Raw genomic sequence first — 20,443 nt, 5'->3', positions numbered from 1 at the left:
CTGAACCTCAGGAGAATGCCAGGAAGTTCAAATACACTAACTGATTCACTTGCAGTATTGCGTAAATTAAGCTAAAAGAATATATCTAAGCGGGTTTCAAGTTAGTGTAGGCAGAGACTTTTGTGTACTAGATTTTTCTGCGCAAGTTAATTATGATTAAATGCAGCATGTTAACCAGAGCACTTGCATACTAAAGAATGACCCAAGATCATGAGTTTTTCAACAAGCAGTAAGAACTACAACTAGTTTCCTTTAATGTCATGCAAGCTCTGTACTTTAAAACACATTTTCAAGATCCTACAAGTGATACAGATCAATACAATTGAATTTCAAAACAAGTTAGCAGGAAATTTTCAACAGATTAAGGAACAGGAGACCTGCTCTGACATCTGGTACTAAATTCACATTCACTGGATAAGAGAGAAGAGCAAGACCACCTAATCAACACTACTTCCTGGGACACATCTTTACCTCTGTGATGGGTGATTTAGGATTCACATTCCTAGCCACCGCAATCTCCTGCAGTTGATTCACAAGTTCAGTGATTGACAATCTCTCCTCTGGATTCACCTTCAAAGTGAAGCCTAAAAAAGAACATTCAGACAATGTAGTAGTTACCCTCCAGACCTTTCCTCCCAGCAGAGAGTAATAATTTCTTCAGTGCAGTCCAGTGCAATAATCAAACACATGAACAGAGTTGAGCAACTGCTAAATCCATATCCAAATATCATTGTCATAACAGGTATCCTTGAAAAAACACCATTTAGGGTTAAAAATATTTCAAATAATATACTTTCAGATAAGTTAATAACTTCAGAAGTAACTTTACATCTAAAACTGTGGCAGGTGGAGACATATTTCTGGCACTGTGTAATTACAGTTTCCAGTAATCTATTTGAAATGTAAACAAAAACAACTTCTAAATTCAAAGAAACCAGATCAAAACACTAGGTGTTCCTACAGAATAATTCACATCCTAAGACAGGCACAGCACTAAAAAACCAAAAGTTTAATTTAAAATGTCCAAGTTCTTTGATAATGGATTGAAACTTTCAATAAAACAACTTGTTGCAGTTAACTTTTTTCACCATCACAAGTCAGTAACATTTAACTATCAGTAATACAACGTTGTCAATAATATGTACCCAATAAAGACACCAAATTAAATAATGTTGTAAACTTACGAATGAGATCATGAAACACAGAATAGCGGGTGTCATTTTGTGGGATGACATATTTCCCATTGACTATTCGAAGTTTAGCTCCATCTTCAAATGGATGCTGCCTAAAGCACAGCAAGTACAGGATACAGCCCAAAGCCTGCACAGAGATAAAGGCATAAATATTTCATAGAATCATTTAGGCTGGGAAAGACCTTTAAGATCGTAAAGTTCAACCCACTAACCTAACACTACCAAGTCTACAACTAAACCATGTCCCTAAGCACCATGTCTACACGCCTTTTAAGTACCTCCAGGGATGGTCACTCAATCACTTCCCTGGGCAGCCTGTTTCAATGCTTGACAATGCTTTCGGTGAAGAAATTTTTCCTTATATTCAACCCAAAATGCCCCTGGTGCAACTTGAGGCTATTTTCTCTCGTCCTATCATTTGCTACCTGGGACAAGAGACCAACACCCACCTTGCTACAGCCTCTTTTCAGGCAGATGTAGAGAGCAGCAAGGTCTCCTCCCTCAGCCTCCTTTTCTCCCAGTTAAACAACTCCAGTTCCCTCAGACACTCCTTATAAGACTTGTGCTCTAGACCCTTCACCAGCTTTGTTGCTCTTCTTCTGATGCGCTCCAGCACCTCAACATCCTTCTTGCAATAAGGGGCCCAAAAGTGAACACAGTATTCAAGGTGTAGCCTCACCAGTGCCAAGTACAGGGGGATGATCACTTCCCTAGTCCTGCTGGCCACACTATTTCTGATACAAGCCAGGATGCTATTGGCCTTCTCGGCTACCTGGGCACACTGCTGGCTCATGTTCAGCTGGCTGTCAACCAACACTCCCAGGTCCTTTTTCCACCAGGCAGCTTTCCAGGCAATCTTCCCCAAGCCTGTAGCATTGCGTGGGCTGTTGTGACCCAGCACTGACCCTTGTTGAACCTCAATTCAGTTGCCCTGGGCCCATCCATCCAGCCCATACAGATCTCTCTGTAGAGCCTTCCTATCTTCAAGCAGATCAACACTCCCAACCAAATTGGTGTAATCTGCCAACTGACTGAGGATGCACTCAATCCCCTCATCCAGATAATTGGTAAATATATTAAATAAAACTGACCCAAATACTGAGCCCTGGAGAACACCACTTGTGACCGGCCGCCAGCTGGATTTAACTCCATTCACTACAGCTCTTCAGGCTGAGCCATCCAAACAGTTTTTTACCCAGGAAACAGCACACAGATGTCATGGTGGTTATCACAGCAGGAAGAACATTGGGGTGGCAGTTGGTGACACCACCAGCCCAGGGCTGCAGATGAGCAGCCAGGTGAGCAAGGGCAGAGAGGGGAGGGGACAGAGGCAGGGGCTGCCCATGGTGGTGGCTGCCTTGCATTACAACTGGTCATCCAGACAGGGAAACAATCAGACCACAGTATACTCCTATCTTCTTCTTCTGACACTGAGCTGGAGACTTGCCAACAGTCTAAAGGACAGATAACACCAACTTCTACCCTATGGTGGTCCTACAGGGAGCTAGAAGCTTCCCCAAAGCCACGGGCAAAAGCGCTCCAAACCCTTTTTCACTGGGTACCCTGGGACTGAGCTCCTGGCACTAGCCCTAGTGATGTAGTGGTCATGTCTGTGGGCAGGATGCTGGTGACGGACACCCAGTATTTTTGTCCCAGGATGGGTGTCTCCTGGCCACCAGGGAAGCATGGAATTGACAACCTTGGTGTGAGGCTGAGAGGAGGGAGGTAGGGAGGCAGGGGCTACCTGTGGCAGCAGAGGGTGGCCGCAGCTGTTGATGGTTCTCATTTGACAGTTGCAGTCCCAGACAGGGACATGAGAAAATCACGGCACACTTCTGTCCTCTTCCTCCTCCACCACTCAAAGGAGTGTTGCAACTTTATCCTTGGGTCAATATGATTGTATAAAGAAACACCTTATCCTGTACCTCTACAACTTATTTCATATCCTGGACCATGGTGCTATCTATCGTCCTACAGGAAGCTGGAAGGTCCCCACAGTCGTGGACAAAAGGAGCTCTGTAGCAGCCACATTTTTTGCATGAAACTAACCACAGAACAAAAAAGTTGATAAATACAAATTTTCTGATTCATGAACCCATTGGCCAGTTGTTCTTGTTTGTGTTCTGCTTAATTCAGGCCATATTTAAAGCAGAATTTTAGACTACAAAGATTATTAAGCTCCCTAATACTACTTGTAAATTGCAGGTTTCAATCAACTGCTGACTCATGCAACTCTACATATATAGTGTCAGTACTTTAGAGATCAGCTTCACACTCACTTAGAAATAGTTAGTCTTAATGTTTCTCTGAGCACAAAATAATTAATGAAACATTCATTTGTTTGGCATGTCAGTTACAGAGCTCCAAGCAGCAATACTACTACTAAATGAGTTTGTGAGGTTTTTTCCCTTTCACGTAAGCTTTCAGGCTCAGGGATTCTCCTATTCCTGTCTTTTTAAAAAATCATTACAATAAATCCATTTTATAAATTTCACAGTATACAAAAATGAGTAGTCTTGTGACACGTAACATGTTCAAGAACAGGGTTTTTCTTACAAAACTGCTCAAGTTTTGTTTCATATCTTCATCCTGTGCTTCAAGGAGACTCGTTTTATTTGTGAGGACAGAATTTGGTCCTTTGTATTTCTAACTCTGATACATTCTGTTATGCAATGCACCAGCTAGGTAAGCATTTCAGTGTTAATCAGTTTGTTTAAATGGCATTAGGGAGAGACATCATACCTAAAATATTTGTTTTGATAAACATTTCAAGAAAATAAGCCTGAAATTAAAGTCCCTTTACTTCCCACGTTCAATTCTTGTATCAAAATTTAACATCATTTCCAGACAGGTTCGTTCAAGCCTCAAAAATCACAAAACCAGGACTAGCACATCTTGGGAACTTTCAAGTTCCCTGGTGTGTCCAAACCTGAGACCTGGGCAGCCTGACAAGGGAACAACCAATAAAGCCAGAAGTCAGTTTTGAGTTCTAATCCCTGCATGGTCCAGGTGTTATGCATTAGTTAAGACAACTTCACCTGTTACTTAAGTAAATGTAATTTGACATACACATTTTCATATAAGTTAACATATGAAACATACTGGCACACTTACACTATTGTAATAGAACCATGTGCTATCTGGCCTATACAAGTTCAATAACAAAGCATCCAATACCTCCAAGTAAATGTTTGCACAACAGACTGGAAAATTCCTCCTCAAATTTTCTTCTGAACCCCAGCTTAGTTGCTTGAGTATACGGGCTTTTATAGCCCCTACAAATAAAACAAGCCAGTGAAGACATATAGCTAAGAAATCTGCTGTCTCCAGTCCTTTGCGTGTGCTGTCTCCAACTGTTCTTGGTTGGCAATCTACCCCAAGAAAAGTTTCAAATATTTGAATGTTATTGCTCTCAAAGTTTTGAGATCTAGTTATTCCAAAGTTAATGAGTCTCTCAATCCAGGGCCAGAAATAAACTGCATATATTAATTCTGTATTATTGTACAACAAGTATATTTTTGTCAGTCTGTTGATAAACAGCTTTCTAATGTATACACTCAAGTGTCACACAGTCCATATTAATCCAGCAGGGGAGTACAAGAAATATCACCTACTCTGCCACAGAAATGCCTGTTTATGAAGTAGTAAGGCACATTGCAATTTAGCTGGATGAACGAGCTGTGTCATCCAAGACAGCATGCACATCAGAAGATGGCATTCACAGCTAGACAGGGGAGAAAAGCACAAAGGCAATCAGATTGGCAAACACAAATGCACAGAAGTGAAGAGACCACTTAGATCTCATCTTTGCTTTAATTGCTACAGAATGTTTTTTATTCCCTCTGCTTTATCTGTAATTTAGGATTGTATCAGTGATATGTTTTGAATATTTAAAACAACAATTGTGATTTGGCTAAAAGGCAATTCCAGTTGCAGCAAGGCAATTCCTCAAAGCCAACATCACCCACGTAGCCTCAGCATCAATAAACGTAAGAGAAGAGCCCATTTCTCCAAGATGTTGCCCCAAAGCTGCAGACAGTCCCTGTACAGAAGCTGCCTAGGTCAGTCTTAGCACTCACATGCCAGCAGGTAAAAAGCAGCATGATAAAGTGACCAAAAATAACTAGGAAAAACTTTGTGACCTGCTGCTGGGCCTTTATCAGCAGCTAATTTAAACCTTCCCTTAGGGGACAGAGGGAAGTTTGGGGGGTTTTGGTACTGTTTGGGGTTGGAGGGGGGGAGGTGAGGAATTGTTTGAAACAAAACAAAATACTGTTATTTCTCCACTGACTAGCTTCAGGCAATAAGCAGCACATTTAAAATGATTAAAAGCTCTACAGTGTAACTGCAAGATGACACACAGGTATCACACCAAGGTACTTTCTGAATAGAATTAAACGACATGAAACCTGAAGAGATCACTCAGCTCTCACAGAATTAAAACTAGAAAGATGTCTTACTCTGACCAGAAGCATTTTTTCGAGATACTGGTAAATGGAATCCAACTTTGAAATTTTGCTCCTTAACACATACCAAAGTCCACTCTTCTGCTTTTTCAGAAATTTATATGAGTGGGAATATATGAAGGGCCTTCCAAGCCAACAGAAAACTTCAATGAAGAAAAATCTTTGGCAAGGTAAAGCCTGTCATTTCAGTGGAATTCAGCTGAATTTCAGTTCAGGAAATCACACTGATTTGGAAAAAAAAAGGAATTAAATGTATTTGGGCTTAGTGTTTATTAGTGAAGATCTCTACACTTTGGTAGATGTACAGAAAGCAGTTAGCCAAGTCTAAGAACCTCCGATCTTATAATCACATTCCCATTGTGGAGTCTATGTGGTTGATAACTAATATTTAATCTATGCTGCAGTTCTAAGAAAGACACTTCTATCTCCTTTATACTTTTTAAGCTCACACAGTGACAAGCACACAGACCACAACCATGAGTGTTCCTCATTCTACCTGCTTTCTTGGGAAAACTTTTTTTTATCCTAACCACAAGCTACACTACAAGATCAGTTACACTTCCTGAGAGAGAACCATACTCTATTGCTGAATACTTTGCATGTTTTCATTGATCCTAGAGTGTAAACGAAAAACCACAGAACAACATGTTCTAAGAAAGGCATGGTAAATGGAACAGATCTTCCAAAGGAGACAAACACTATGTTAATACTAATGGATAAGAGTTATTCTAAACAAAAAAAAGGGCAGTTGCAGTTTATTTTTTTAAGTGAGGCTTTTGTTACATGCATTTCTAGCTTTGTGTCTAACTGGACCCGATCTTGGCTCAGACTGCCAGTACTTAATACATGTGAAGTGATCAAATGGTCAAAAAATTATTTTTCTTGGTATTTCTTCACATGCCAGAAGAAAATTGCCAATAGTTGTTGAAGCTGAGTAAGAGTTTCCACAGTGTCTTGTTTAAGAACGTGCTTTAAGTTCTGTGATTCCAAATAAAAACTTTTAAAACACCAGTATTACATTTTCTCAATCTGTCTTTTGACACACTGCCAATACCAAAAACAGCTTGATGCCTGCCTCTGTAGAAAACATCCAACAAACTAAGTCCCTAAGCACAAAGTTACTGGGCTACACCTCAGTACTATTACAGTATTACACAACTGAAACAGGTACAACTGAGGATGTAACATTTACCTTTCATTCCGGATACATATTTTTTAGTAAATGTTAAAAGTTTATCATCCTTTCTGTACAAAGGATGAACCTCTGCATCATTTTCATCCTTGCTATCTGTCAGTATTTTATCTAGATACAATACCTAGACACAACCATTTTGAACTCAGCAATAGGATGTCCCAGGACTAGGTGCATGGCAGAGCATGTAAGGCAAGAATTTCAATCTGAGCACTGTAAGTATTCTGGCTCCATGGTGGCAAGCTCCAAAAAGGCAATAGTTCTACTAAATGCCAAACAAGTTCAGTATTGCCTCTCATGATAGAAGTCAAGATAGGTCTGGGAGAAAAGCTCAACTACTACTCACTCTTAATATTTAGATACATAGTTCATCCTAATCAAGTTTATTTTGACATAAGACAGTCTCTCCTACGTTTATTTTTGGTGCTTTCATTTATTTATTTAACCAAAATTACCACGAAGACTGTAAAATGTTTTACAGTGACATAAGCAGCTATGACACAGCAAGAAAAAAATTTCTTACCCAAATGTCCTGTTTTTCACCAATTGGAAAATTTGAATACAAGTCTACCATTTCTGGTGTCCTGTACATTGGTGTTGTATTCCTTGTGATCTGCAGAAGACAGAATTTCTTGAAACAGAAACTTGAATAATAAGTTCTAATGGCATTTAAGGAAACAGCTCTCCATGTAGAACACATAGCATTCTCACTTTGAAAATTAATTTCAGAAATACTTGTCAAAGAAGAAGGCATCAACTGAATCTTGCAACAGTCACAACAGCTTTGATATAAGGCTGGATAAAGACAGTAGCACTCAAATAAATAACATTGTGATATTCAAGAGTCCTTCCAAACTGCAAAGCACAAAGCAAAATGACTGTTCTACATGAAGCAAAAAGGGACATGGACACAAATACAGAGAATCAACAATAAACCAAGAAGTTAATTCATGCTCCAGTATGTATTTCTCATTTCCTCATCACACTTAATGACAGTGCAGACACATCAAAGAGTTACACTACATTCACAAGGATCCCTGAAAAGACCTTTTCTAACATCTTTTTGCATAGATTATACAAGATAGTGGTACAACACCATCTTTTCTTCTCCAGAAGAAAACCAATGGATTGCTTTCCAAGGATGCTGGATGCCAAAACATGGGCAAGTTTACAGACACTCATGAGATCAGAAGTTGCACATATGGGTTTTAAGTGTCACTGTACTTCTCCATACTTAGAAGTCTGAGTCCAGTTGATATATCACATCAGCTTTACCAGCCAAACTTCCAACTCTAAGAACAAATGCACTTTGCAAAAAACACATCGCATGCTTAACACTGTTACTGTAGTCCAAGAGGCAGTGCAATACCACCTATTCAAATTCTGCTGAGAAGACTTACTGCTTCTTTATAAATCATTCAAATGAGAGAAGAGATGCGAAGGTGAGAATCATTTTGACATAACCAATTTTTTAATTCCTGTTAAGAACACCGTTAGAAGCTCTAGTAATCACTTTTCACAGTGAACTGTAGAAAGGACACTGCTCAAGTTGAAGTAGTTTTTGTAAATGCACTATAGAACACAAGCTCTAACTGCAGACATTCAAATTCTGTCAACAATATTCAGTTGTCTTACAAGTCCTATGAATCAATATCAGGTTAATAGTAACAGTTAAATTAAGCCACTGTTGACATTAAGATTAGTCACATTAAAATTGTCTCACCTCTTCTTCAACCAGTGCTCTCTTCTGAGCGGACCAGTTGTAGTCAGGATAGTAAGCTATAGTTGTAGCACTACCAAAGTCACACAGTTTAATTGTCCCTTGGTTACTAATAAGCAAGTTTTCCACCTTAAAAAAGAGTCAGAATAACAACGACATGTTTTTTTCTGTACAGTAACACATTGGCAGTAACATCAACTCACTTGTGCATATATATACACACATAAAATGCTCACTTTAGCCCAGAATGTTGTTTACAGGAGTACAAACATTTCAGACAGTATTATAGATTTATAGCAATACAGCCAACTTTGAAAAGTAAGCAGTAAAACCACTACAAGCAGGAAACATTCAAGAGAGCAGGAAATAAACCGCAGCAAAAAAAAAAAAAAATTATTTTATTAGTGCCTAAGAGGCCGGTTTTTCAGAGGACCACTTACAGAAGCAGTATCTTGGAATACAAATGTTTTCATGCATAAAACTGAACACTGTTACCTTAATTGAAATGAAGTGGAGGTTAAAACTGCTGTAGACACAAAACAGGAAGGTACTAGTAGAGAAACAGGCTGCTGGGGGACATGAAGAAAGAAGCAGCCATGACTGTGCATAGACAGAAACCAGCTATTTGAGGATCATGGGCTGCCTGAATGCTTTATCATCTTCCCTCCCTTTTCCTGCTTCATAAAATCTAATCTTCCTGGATTGCTAAGTGAAACAGGGAAGAAACTTAAGGAGAGGGGAAAAGAGGGTATTGGACAACAGTATTGTGGGGCATACCCACAAGAGGGCTGACAAAGAAAATGTGTATCTCTGTATAGGTCAGGAAAAGGTGTAAAAGTTAAGAGGCATATTAGTGACATTACAACACCACGTTCAGAAAACTAGGTTGTCTTCTGCTTCCCTTTGAAACCACAACATGTCTGGACTCCCTTCTGTAAAACCTGTTTTCAGAACATCCTACTAGCCTCCTTTACACACACTCCTTCCAACTTCTTCCATCATAAAATTAATTTTGACTACCCTCTAGGTAGACATAAGCTCTGTTAATGATACATTTAGATTGCCAATCTCAATGAGCAATCTGGATTCCTTTCTCTGTGGGATAACCTTTGCTTATCTACATGTCCAACAAGAAAGGTGGGCATTCAACATAAAATTAAATTTATACACTAAAAATGGTCACAGTAAGACCAGAGATCAAGCTTCTATGCACACATGTTCTGTTTTTTGTACTTTGTTAAGGATTGCTAGAGACGTAAAACACTCAAGCTGATTATTCACATTTTAACAGGTTCTATGAACTGTTATGCAGACTAGCTGTGTGCTGCATGGCAAATCCTGAGAAGATCAGATGCAGACAGCTAAAATATCAGAGAAGCACTGATATTTTCCAATTACCCTTTAACTAGTTTATAATTTTTACAATTCAATAACTAGCTGGGTTCTTACAGTGCTGTACACACATATTATAAGGGCAAACTTCATGGAAAGGGGTTCAGGAACAAAGAATGTACTACATGGACAAGCAAGAGAAGGAAACCACAGGAAGACAGAAACAGCCACCACTGCAAAGGTGAACTTTTTTCTAAGCTGCACTGCATAAGTTCATGAATCTTTATACTTTTACACAAAATAATTGAGAAAAACTTGTTAGGACTCCACCCTACTACAGCCCTCACCAAAAGATAAGACTAGCATCTCAGGTCTCATTTGATCTTGGCTCAAAACAATGACCTACAGTTTTTTACGCTCCTGACCTAAGTTCAGCCTTCTGGAAAGGGTAGCAGTTATTTGGCTTATGATTTTAGCAAGGTCTCTGCCTATTGCAGCACAACTACCATTTAATCTTGCCTTGAAGCCCCTGAAACATGAAACAGACATTAAACCAAATTCCTGTCTTTTTCCACATTTTATCTCTGCCAGGAACCTATGTTACTTAACAACAAAACGCAGACCACGAACACAGCATTAGCTCAACCTCTGTGAAGTTGGTTATGTAAGAATTTATTTGTAAACAGGTTTTTTAAAACTCAGAGAAGAGATGTACCCTTTCTACAAGCTCTTCTAGGGGTTGGTGTATAGAAATTTCAGTGAAGAATAACAGATTTTATTCTAGAAAGTAACACCAAGAAAGTTCTATCCCAGCTTGGTTAAAATTTGACACAACCTAGAAGTCTGATGAATGGTACTGAGAAAAAAAAAAAAAGGAGTGCTCTATTATCACAACTGGTTTTATATTAAGGGGCTATACTAGTAGTGATACCACATCAAGCAGGAAACAGACATACATGTGAAGGTCAGACACTTTCGGGAATAGGAATCTTCTTTCTCTTATTTTATGTTTACAAAGAGCACTTCCTTCCACTAGGTTCAAAGCACAGCAGAATCTCACTAATGATTAATTAGGGCTTCTTCATCTAAAGTACAGTGGTACAAGTAAAGGTGAACTCCTGCCTTCAAAATACAAAATTCAAACGCAGATTAAGTCCTTTCAAATCTCCAAAGTTTCTAAACGGATAACGCTTTCTAGAGCATAACCCTATAGCATCTTGGTAAAGGCTAAACAGAATGAAAAATTAAGAAAAAAAATCTATCATGAATTATGCCTACCAAATTTTAAAATTCAAGTTAAAAACAAGGCCTAAAATGCAATGCAAGTTGTTAGTTCTAAAAGCAACAGCTTATTACACAAAGTCTACGTAATCTTGGACAGAGAATTCAACATTGCCTTCTCTTCTAAGTTTTACCTCTTCTACCTAGGAAACCTGGTCACCCCAAAACTGCTACTCACATATCATAATTGGTTACTTAAGACTAACTTAACCAGCAAACCATTATACACTACTTTTCTGACAGCTTGTTCAGATAGAGTACAACTAGTACTAGCACCTTAAGCACAAGGGAAAAATGTTTCATCATTACCTTAACTGACATCCAGCAGCCTCAGCACGGCAATACATGTAAGCACTACACTTAGGAGTGTCCACTGTATTTATCAATAGCCTTAACACTGATTCAGCCAGACAGTCTCCTTTGCTGTTTAAAAATTCAACCTGTATTTAAACATTGTAACATACCTTTAAATCTCTATGGATAATAGGAGGCTTCTGTTTATGCATATGCTGCACTGCTCTGCAGGTCTGATAAAAGATCTTCAAAAGTGTGTCACAGGAGATAGGCCCTTTGGATTCTACTTTCTTTAAGAATTCTACCAGCTGTCCTGCAGGAAATCAAGAGAAATTCACAAAAGTACACACAAAACACCACAAATTCTGAAAGCTTGGCACAAATAGACAAATGCTCTTCTCATCAAGAAAAATTTACTGTCTTGAGCTCTAATATTAGATTGATAACTCTGAAAATGGCAAATCCACAGACTGCAATGCCAAAGTAAATGGTACTCTGAGGAACTATTTCTCCCCTTCCTTCCTCTGACTAGTATCGAACACAAGGAACTTAATGACTATCCCATATTGAAGGTAAGGTTGAACTGTAGTCTCAAAAGAACATGATTCTTATCCTGTAAAAGGTAAGGTGAACTCCAGCTCCACTGAACTATGCTATCTTTAAGAGGCTGTCCAAGCTTCTAAGCTGTGAAGCAACAGCTGTCAGAAGCAACATGCACTTCTGGGAAAATAAAAAGTTTACCTTTACACAGCTCTGTAAGCAGAAGAAACTCTCCTTGTCCCGTATCCGATTCTTCTTTTCCTATAGATGCAGCAGAACAGAACTGGACAATATTGGGATGACCTGAAAGTTTTTTCTGGAGATAACATGTTCAAGGAAGATGACCACCAAGTTTATTGATACTACTGTATACAGCAGTTCAAACATCTCATTTGAAATGTTGAGCTTAAAACCACAGAAAGCATTACAGCTGCAATTAAAATACTAAGCAGAACACACAAATTCATACCTCAACTGAAAAAAAACCTCAGACTTCAACGGAAGTCACTGAAGGTAATGTAATAGGTCAAAATCAAACATTCTACAAATCCTTGTGGTTAAGGCTGTAAGGAAACTGGACTTCATAACAGGCCTATTTTCTTGCTTTTGGCTTTTGACAATGACTACAAGGTATTAGCACAAGTAACAGAGACTTTTTAATTATAAGCTGCTTCTCTAGCTGGCTGATCAAGAAAGGGCTATTGTATCAAGACTTGCCTTTCTGAAGCAAGTATTAAGTATGTTATGCTTCAATTTTAAGTAATTAAGATAAAGTTGAAAACAAAAGCTCTAAATGACTGAGGAACTTATCCTCCCATCTTTAGTAATACCTCTCCATACTAAAACCTTTGTCATGTTTAACTTTCAGTTCAAAAATACAAGATATCATTTTTGGACTATATAAAGGGGAGTAAACTGTAAGCGATCTCAACTCCTGACCGTGGAAATTACATTGCATTATGCCTGTTTGTGTTGTCCCTGATGTGCATCACCTTGGTCATAAACTGAGACTCATGCCTATAAGACTAACACATGCTATTTACAAGATGCATCCACCAAATCTGAAAAAAAAAAGCACAGACATTGTAAGTACAACAAAGCTATAAAAAAACAGGGCAAGCTGCACCCACCAAATCAGAATAAATCCAAAGTACTGTTTGTATTTTACGCTTCTCTTCAAAACCTTTTACTCAGACCTGCAGGAACTAATTTCATTTCACAGTTGTATCTTGGAAGGTTAGCAACAGTTCACTCTCATTTATGTTGTGTATATCCTTTAATGAGCCTGAGCTACGAAAAAACATGCAAAGTACATTCAGTTCTTTATTCCTGGCAAGATGCAGCCAGAGCAGCTAGAAAATGTTTGGTGCTATGGCAGTTCGGTCTTTGTAAGTGTACTTCTAGGGAACTGTGTTTAGTGTAAGATTTTGCCAAACATTTCAGTAATCAGAAGAAGAAATATCTGAGTATCTTAAATTAAGATTAGCGGTTTTGTCTTGTGACTCAAAATGATGCCGGATACTCAGTGGTAAACAAAACAGCTTACCACAGCTCCTCACTGACTCTTGAAACAAACTGAGGGTCTTAGAGCAGATGCTGGGGAGCAAATATTGAGTTTACTAAAGCCAAGGACTGAAAACAGTGAGATGACATTATACCCAAAATCTAACATCACTGACAACAAAAAGGACAACAATAACACTGAGAAGCATCTGCTTCTTGTGTCTGTGCATGTATTCTACTGAAATTCCTGCCAGATACATCTGAGGCAGAAATTAAGAAATAGAGAGAGTAAAAGCAAAGTTTTGAGTAGGCAACAAGCCAATAAATCCAATGCACATGAGGGAAGCCTACTTAAGATTTAAGTATCATCTGAATGGTCAAGAGGTCTCTTGACCATAGTCACACAACTGCAAGAAAGTCGAAACAAAGAATTTAACTTCTCGATAGATGACATACGTAACTTTCGTCATCTGGACACATTAAATTCCTGCAATTTTTGAAGAACTGAATTTGCTGATATTGGTGGCAGATTCATGACAAACCAGGAATCCAGACCTTCCTCAGAGGGTCAGTCCTCTTAAGCAGTTTATGGCATGGAAAAAACAGAGTCTGTAGAGCAGTCCTCTATTTCTCAGAAATATTTTATATCAGACAATTAAATCGAAACATTAAAATATCTTCCAGAAAAGGATACCATAAAACAAACTTCCTGAATGATGGCTTTGTTCCTTTCTTCTTCATTAGACAACAATCGCTGCCAGAAAACAGAATAATTAACATATAGTTGTTAAAACTTACAGCAAAACTGCACAATTTTTTTTTCCAGAAGATAAAGGATAAGTTACAGTCAAAAAACCTAAGGAAATGTGAGGGGACAGTGAAAAAAGCAGGTTCATTGTACATTTGGACCTACTGCCATAAATACAGCAACCAGTTTTACAGATACCTGTACTGTGCAGGTTTAGTGACAACTGAGCAGTCGTAACCTTCAATACTTGTAAAGTAACTGCTCTGACAGTTTTCTTTTGTACAAAACACTGAAGTCTCCTGGCTACAGCATTGCGCACTGACAAAGAAAGATTCACCTTCTGCCTCAAATCTTTAGAAACAACCTTCAACCCACTCCAACTAAAATTTCTCCAAATCATGTAGCCCAACTTTTTCAATGGCATCTGAGTAATCAACAGCAAAATCAAGCACTACCATTTCCAACATTGCTTGTATTTGAAGTCAATGTTTGACTAGAATAAATCCGAGCATTTGCTACAAAAGTACCAGTTTTACAAAACAGAGGATGTACAGTAATGGTTCATCTTTTGTCTTTTTTTACAGGGGGCTACTTCTAGATGACATTTTGAACACACATACTATGTATGTTTGGTCACATGTCTTAGTACCACAGGATGTGGCATGAAAAAGGAAAAAACACAGACCAAGTAATTACTCATTGTGTAATGCAATCTTACCTCTCCCACCTCTCATATTACTACCCTTTCCACTTTTTCTCCAATATACTTTCATACTGACACAGCCACAGAACACCCCTGCTCCAAAAATGAAGCCATTTTGTGGTGAACACAAGTGACACAATGTTTTTTGCAGCAAAATATGACAAGTTAAATTACTTCACTTTACTGTCCTTTCCATAATACTTCAGTTTTTCAGATGTTACGTGATTATTATACGCCTTCAAAAAACAAGAATTCAGAGGAGTGTCTCTGAAAAGTGCCAGGCTGAATGTCTGATCAGTAAGTCAAAGTGTGGAGCATTATTTTTGTACTGATGAAGCTTACTCTGGAAGTACAAAGGTATGCTAACTGGTAGGCTAAATCTCCTTCTAAGGAGTGAAAATATTCCTGCATCCCACTTCAGGTAACTCGGAAAGGTTCTTTTTACCCATGCAAAAAAATGCTTGGGACAGGGTTATGCATTTCTTGACCAAATGAAGTCAAACAGCAGTAATACCTAATAGAGCAATTCCCATCTTTGGCATCTCTGTATAAAGCTCAGAGTCCTAACAGGAATGACTGTTCTAAACACAGATACAGTGTGCTACAAACACCACTTTACCATTCCAGATTTTTCCAAGTTACTTGTTCAGTGGCATACATCAAGAATTAACTCTCATGTTAAAGGATCAAGCAAAAAGATAGACCTTGCAAACCTGTAATGAAGTAAATTCATCTTACCTTTAAAGCATAATCTTTGCCACTTCCAAGATCTTGCGCTTCATAGACAAAAGCAAAACCACCTACAAGAAGACACATGAAGTTATTTTTAATTTCAACATTCAGACAAATATTTCTTTTTAGTGTAACAGAGCTAACACATGAATTTAGATGCTCTTCTAAATATAAGAAGTATACGTATTTTTCAGTGGCTTGCCAAGAGTATGGGTAACCTACATACAAGTGTTAAAATATTCTCTTCCTTTCTTTTATACATGCCAGTACTACACTGACTTTGTTGCTTTCCTGAATTTTGTTAGACTGCATATGCAGACTTCCTGTGAAGCAATTTTTTTTTAATTAAGGTCCTTATAACACCAAGAGTCAGTGCAGCCATTATTACCTAATGATTTTCACCGAACTACTTCTTGGTTTTACATTGTTATGCTTCCTATAAAAAGAGCAATAACCAAGCAAGATAAACGTTAACTACACACCTCCTCACACTTTCAGGATAATTCCATATGAAGTCTGAAGCATGGCAAAGAGGAAAGCTTTTTCAAGCACTGAAGCACACGCTTCCAATAAGGGTGATGCTGTTACTAAATTGCAATTTGTCATTCCATACAACATAATTTTCCTTCCAACTCCTTTTGTCAGAATATCTGTTTCCTCAATCACTACCAGTCTGCTCAAGAACACTGCAAACTTCTACAAAGTCAAAAAGACTGACAAAAAGTCACAAGTCTAATAGCTATTGGAGAAATTTAATCTAACTGTGTCCAAAGAGCATGTTTGGACCGTTTTACTCCATTTTAAATAAAGATCCTGGTATCTTCCATTTCTTCTGAGAATGTCATCTTTGTGGTTACACCAACAGCATGGTTTCGTATATGCTCTCCATCTACTGCAGAATATCTCTAGTAGAGTAACAGCCAAAGTAACAAACTTCAATGATTTGCCTTTAATATAAGCTCCATTTTCATTGAACTACATAGCAGTGTTCTTCGAGCATTAATTTGGAGAACAAGCACAGAAGATGTCAGTGAACTTCAAAAACCTTACTGATCAAAAAGGCTAACAGGATAAGATATTTAAAGGATGAACCATCACAGACAAGAAACAAACTGACAAGGCACCTTCTTCAAAAGATGCAGGATCCAAATCAGTACAGTCACAGTATCCAATACCTTCTCTGTGGATAACGATTATTAACATAAGGTTGAAGTAACAGCATTTGATTTCTGCAATTCAGTCAAATACAAGGCTTTTCAAGAAGTGCTCTCAAACATTTTACATGACAATTGACCACGAGTCTTCTAAAGAGGAATCACATACAAAACCAGCAAAACCAAGATCCCCCATTGCAAGGAGAACAAGCAAAAGAGAGTAACTAGTGCACCACAGAAGAGTTAAAGTATGAAAGAGAACATCAAAGATGACAGACAACACAGGCTGCAGTTCAGCCCCACCATACACTGTTCCATGTGCATTGCGCTTATCCGTTTACTTTGATTCGTTCTGTAAAATAAGGTTACTTCCCACAACAGGAAGCTCTCTTACCTTTCCTAAAGACCCCAGTGCAAGCGTTCTGATCAGCAATCACAATTAGCATTGTGGGCACGGATGGGACAGGCACAGGAGACAGAATTAAGTCCACAACATCATCTTAGAGTAATACCTGAAAACACTTTGCTCCTATATACACATTATATCCTTTGCACACATACAAGAAAAACAGAGTCCTGGACAGTGCTGACCAGTTATGACCACTGTCTACAGACTTCACAGAGCTAGTGAAACAAGAAAGATATTCGAAGTCATCCTTCCACTGAAGCTGGGTGCTGGGAAACCATGGTTTTTGACTGCTCTTCCCAACCAGTTTCCTACTCACATGTAGAGGCATGGTGCATATTGCAGAGCCCACTGTGCCAGTGAGCTGCAAGCCACTACACCAGTGTATACCAGTCACTGTACCACAGAGCTGCTGCCTCTATGTCTTCGTCCTACACAGATCCCATAGACCCTCTACACGGTGAAAGTACTGCTGGTTCTATAGAAAAAGTTACTTACATTCATCTTGATAAATATTTCTTTGATCACATTCTAATAATCCTGCAAGCTGCATCTTGATAATATATGCTTCAATTTATAAAACTGGGGGCTTCAGGTCAGCACAAATTTCTAGTAAACAAAATTACTGCACAGTTAAGTTTTCTGGAAGGCACTCACAAGCAAAACGGTGACAGAGGCACCCCAGATTACAGAATGGTTATTCTGCATGCTCAGTTCAGCTACGTATACTGCCAAGAGTTCTACCAGTGCTGGAGTGCAGCCAGGATACCCTGTATTTCAAGCATACAACTTGCTAGTACCTCTCAAATACAAACATCCACAGACCTACATATATATGCACTCCAAAATATAACAATGCTTCATTCAAATACATCAAATGCCCTCCTGGAAATTATACGGGTGAAATCACCTGCGCATGAGAACTAACTCATCAAATCAATTTATTCCACCATTTTTATGCAAATATATGATTAACAATCAAGCTGATTCAAACTCTGAAGAAGGCCCCCAGAAGCACTGCTACCTTTCCAACTATTTCAACTGGTCTGATAAGGTTTCTTAAAAACTCTTCCTCTAATATAAGAAATGCTTACAATATAGACCAAGTTGCACATTATCAAAGCTTAATCCTGTTGACACTGACTAGAAAAGAGTAAAAAGAGGATTTAGTTTACTCGACTGAAAAAAATATTATATTAAGTCTTCAAAAGATATATTTCAAATTTTGACAAAGTGGTGATCATCACACAGTCTTCCCAAAAGTCTAGACACATTCACAGTTGCCCTGAAATTTTCTCCCTCCGTTCACATATAATCTTGAAAATCATGCCTAAAACTCAACCACATTTATTATTAAAACTACCTAAGTTAATTTCTCAATGGAAAAGCCTGGTTTTTTTAAACACTCAATGACAATGTTACAAGAAACTTCATAAGCCTTTCTGAGGTGAAATAATTTTTGTTGCATTTAAACAAATCTCTCTTCCAACAAAAAAAATAATTTCAGTTCTCTTAATTGCTATCTACGAATCTAAAGAAATTTTATATTCAGCTTTATAACTACTTCAAAACATAAACTAGTTGTAAGTTTCAATACCCACTGAAAATCATAAATGTTCATTTTGGACTAGGAGTACAAAAGAACATTTTCAGCAACGCAAGCTATTTAAAAACAAATTCTTGTTATCACCAGAAGTTAATACAAGCTCTGCTTAGTTTAAACCACAGCTATTTGACTTTAAGTGAAGCATAATTGACCTTATCTGGAAATCTGATGGAATCTGCATACAAAGTGTCCAAACTAAGATGTTCTGAGGTCGAATTTGAAGCTGGACAGACTCAACTTCTGTATTAGCAAAATACTTGGTTTAATTACATTTTCATAGTATAGGTTAACAAAAGGAAAAATAATGAAGAGTCTTCTTTAAGGCCATTTCAACTGTGGCATGGACTACCAGAGCTCCTAGCAATAGTTACACAATAGGATCTCACAATTTATACAGCGGTATTAGCATAGTAAGCTGAAGGGAAAAACATTAAAATACTGATAGTATGAGAAAACACAAGTAGCTTAACAGATGCACTTTACTTCAGCAATTGTACCTTAAAATTAAGTACTGAAATACTAAACAGAGTTAAGTTCATGAAACTTTTCAGAACTCCAAACAAAATCCAGTGGTGGTATGCCTGGTTAAATTCCTACTTAATTGCACGCATTTTATAGATAATTTCTCTGCTATGGCCTCTAACCTTATCATTTACAGCTATGCTCCCACCAAAACATTAGTTTAAAGTAAGGTTCTCATTCTGTCATTTAATTGTTTCACCTGAACACAATTCAGTTCCATACAACACTGCTCATTCCAGGTGGTTGTTTACTTCTACTGCAGCACTACAGCTGACACCAATTTTAAATCTATGGATTTTCTGGGACACCAAAGGAGGTACAATAAGTTGTGAAAGCACTTCTAATTTACTTTCTGTCGTGGTTTATAAAGCCACAGGGACAGTTTTTGCTAAACACCTGGGCTGAGGCAGGGACAGGGAGGGTTTCACTCACCACTTAGGGGTATGGGCAAGAAACCGACATAACTTGGGAAAAACAAGAAAACAATTGAATTTATTAACTATTTACAACAAGAAGCAAGATAATGAGAGAAAAACCACATCTTACAAAAAGGCACTTCTCCCCCACCCCTCCTTTCTTCCCAAAGCCCAAAAGTTTTGGTCTGTACCTTCTGCCCTCCCGGCAGCACAGGGGGGCAGGGAATGGGGGTCCACCGCTCTTTCCTCCTCAGGGGAGGGCTCCTCACAGTCTTTCCCAGCTGCAATGTGGGGTCCCCTTCTCACGGAAGAGTCCTTCTCAAGAACTTCTCCGACGCGAGTCCTTTCCAAATGGTGCTACAGTCCCCTGACAACTGCCCGGCTCTGGCGTGGGCTTCTAGTTCCAACGTGGGGTCCTCCACAGCTGCATCTTCTCATGGGCGACTCTGCACCGTGCTGCAGGGGAAAATGATAGAAGCCTTCTCTCTCCTTCGCTGACCAGAGGGTCGTGTGGTCCTTTCATCTCAAAATCTTGCTTCTCTCTCCGTTGCAGGTCTTCATCAGCTCCCAGGAAAATACAGACTCTCGGGCGAGCCATGGCGGAGGCTTGGGCGATGGCAGGGGCGTGCTCAGAG

The 20,443-nt window shown here is 38.6% G+C and overlaps 1 protein-coding gene across 1 annotated transcript in view; it reads right to left on the bottom strand.

Moving 5' to 3' along the window:
- The window catches only part of GAK (cyclin G associated kinase), a gene marked incomplete at its 3' end in the record, with an annotated part of 42,831 nt that extends 27,055 nt beyond the window's left edge, over positions 1-15,776 (bottom strand). The window contains exons 1-8 of the mRNA XM_010083750.1: positions 15,711-15,776; positions 14,216-14,275; positions 12,220-12,334; positions 11,649-11,791; positions 8,575-8,700; positions 7,375-7,464; positions 1,185-1,320; positions 472-584 (exon numbers count right to left, since the gene is read on the bottom strand). Coding sequence (XP_010082052.1) covers positions 472-584; positions 1,185-1,320; positions 7,375-7,464; positions 8,575-8,700; positions 11,649-11,791; positions 12,220-12,334; positions 14,216-14,218 — 726 coding nt within the window. The remainder of the gene's footprint in view (positions 1-471; positions 585-1,184; positions 1,321-7,374; positions 7,465-8,574; positions 8,701-11,648; positions 11,792-12,219; positions 12,335-14,215; positions 14,276-15,710) is intronic.
- Positions 15,777-20,443: the final 4,667 nt, after the last annotated feature.

Source organism: Pterocles gutturalis, unplaced genomic scaffold (genome assembly GCF_000699245.1).
Source record: "Pterocles gutturalis isolate BGI_N339 unplaced genomic scaffold, ASM69924v1 scaffold7580, whole genome shotgun sequence".
Classification (NCBI taxonomy): Eukaryota; Metazoa; Chordata; class Aves; order Pterocliformes; family Pteroclidae; genus Pterocles; species Pterocles gutturalis.
This window is presented reverse-complemented; position numbering and strand designations above follow the sequence as displayed.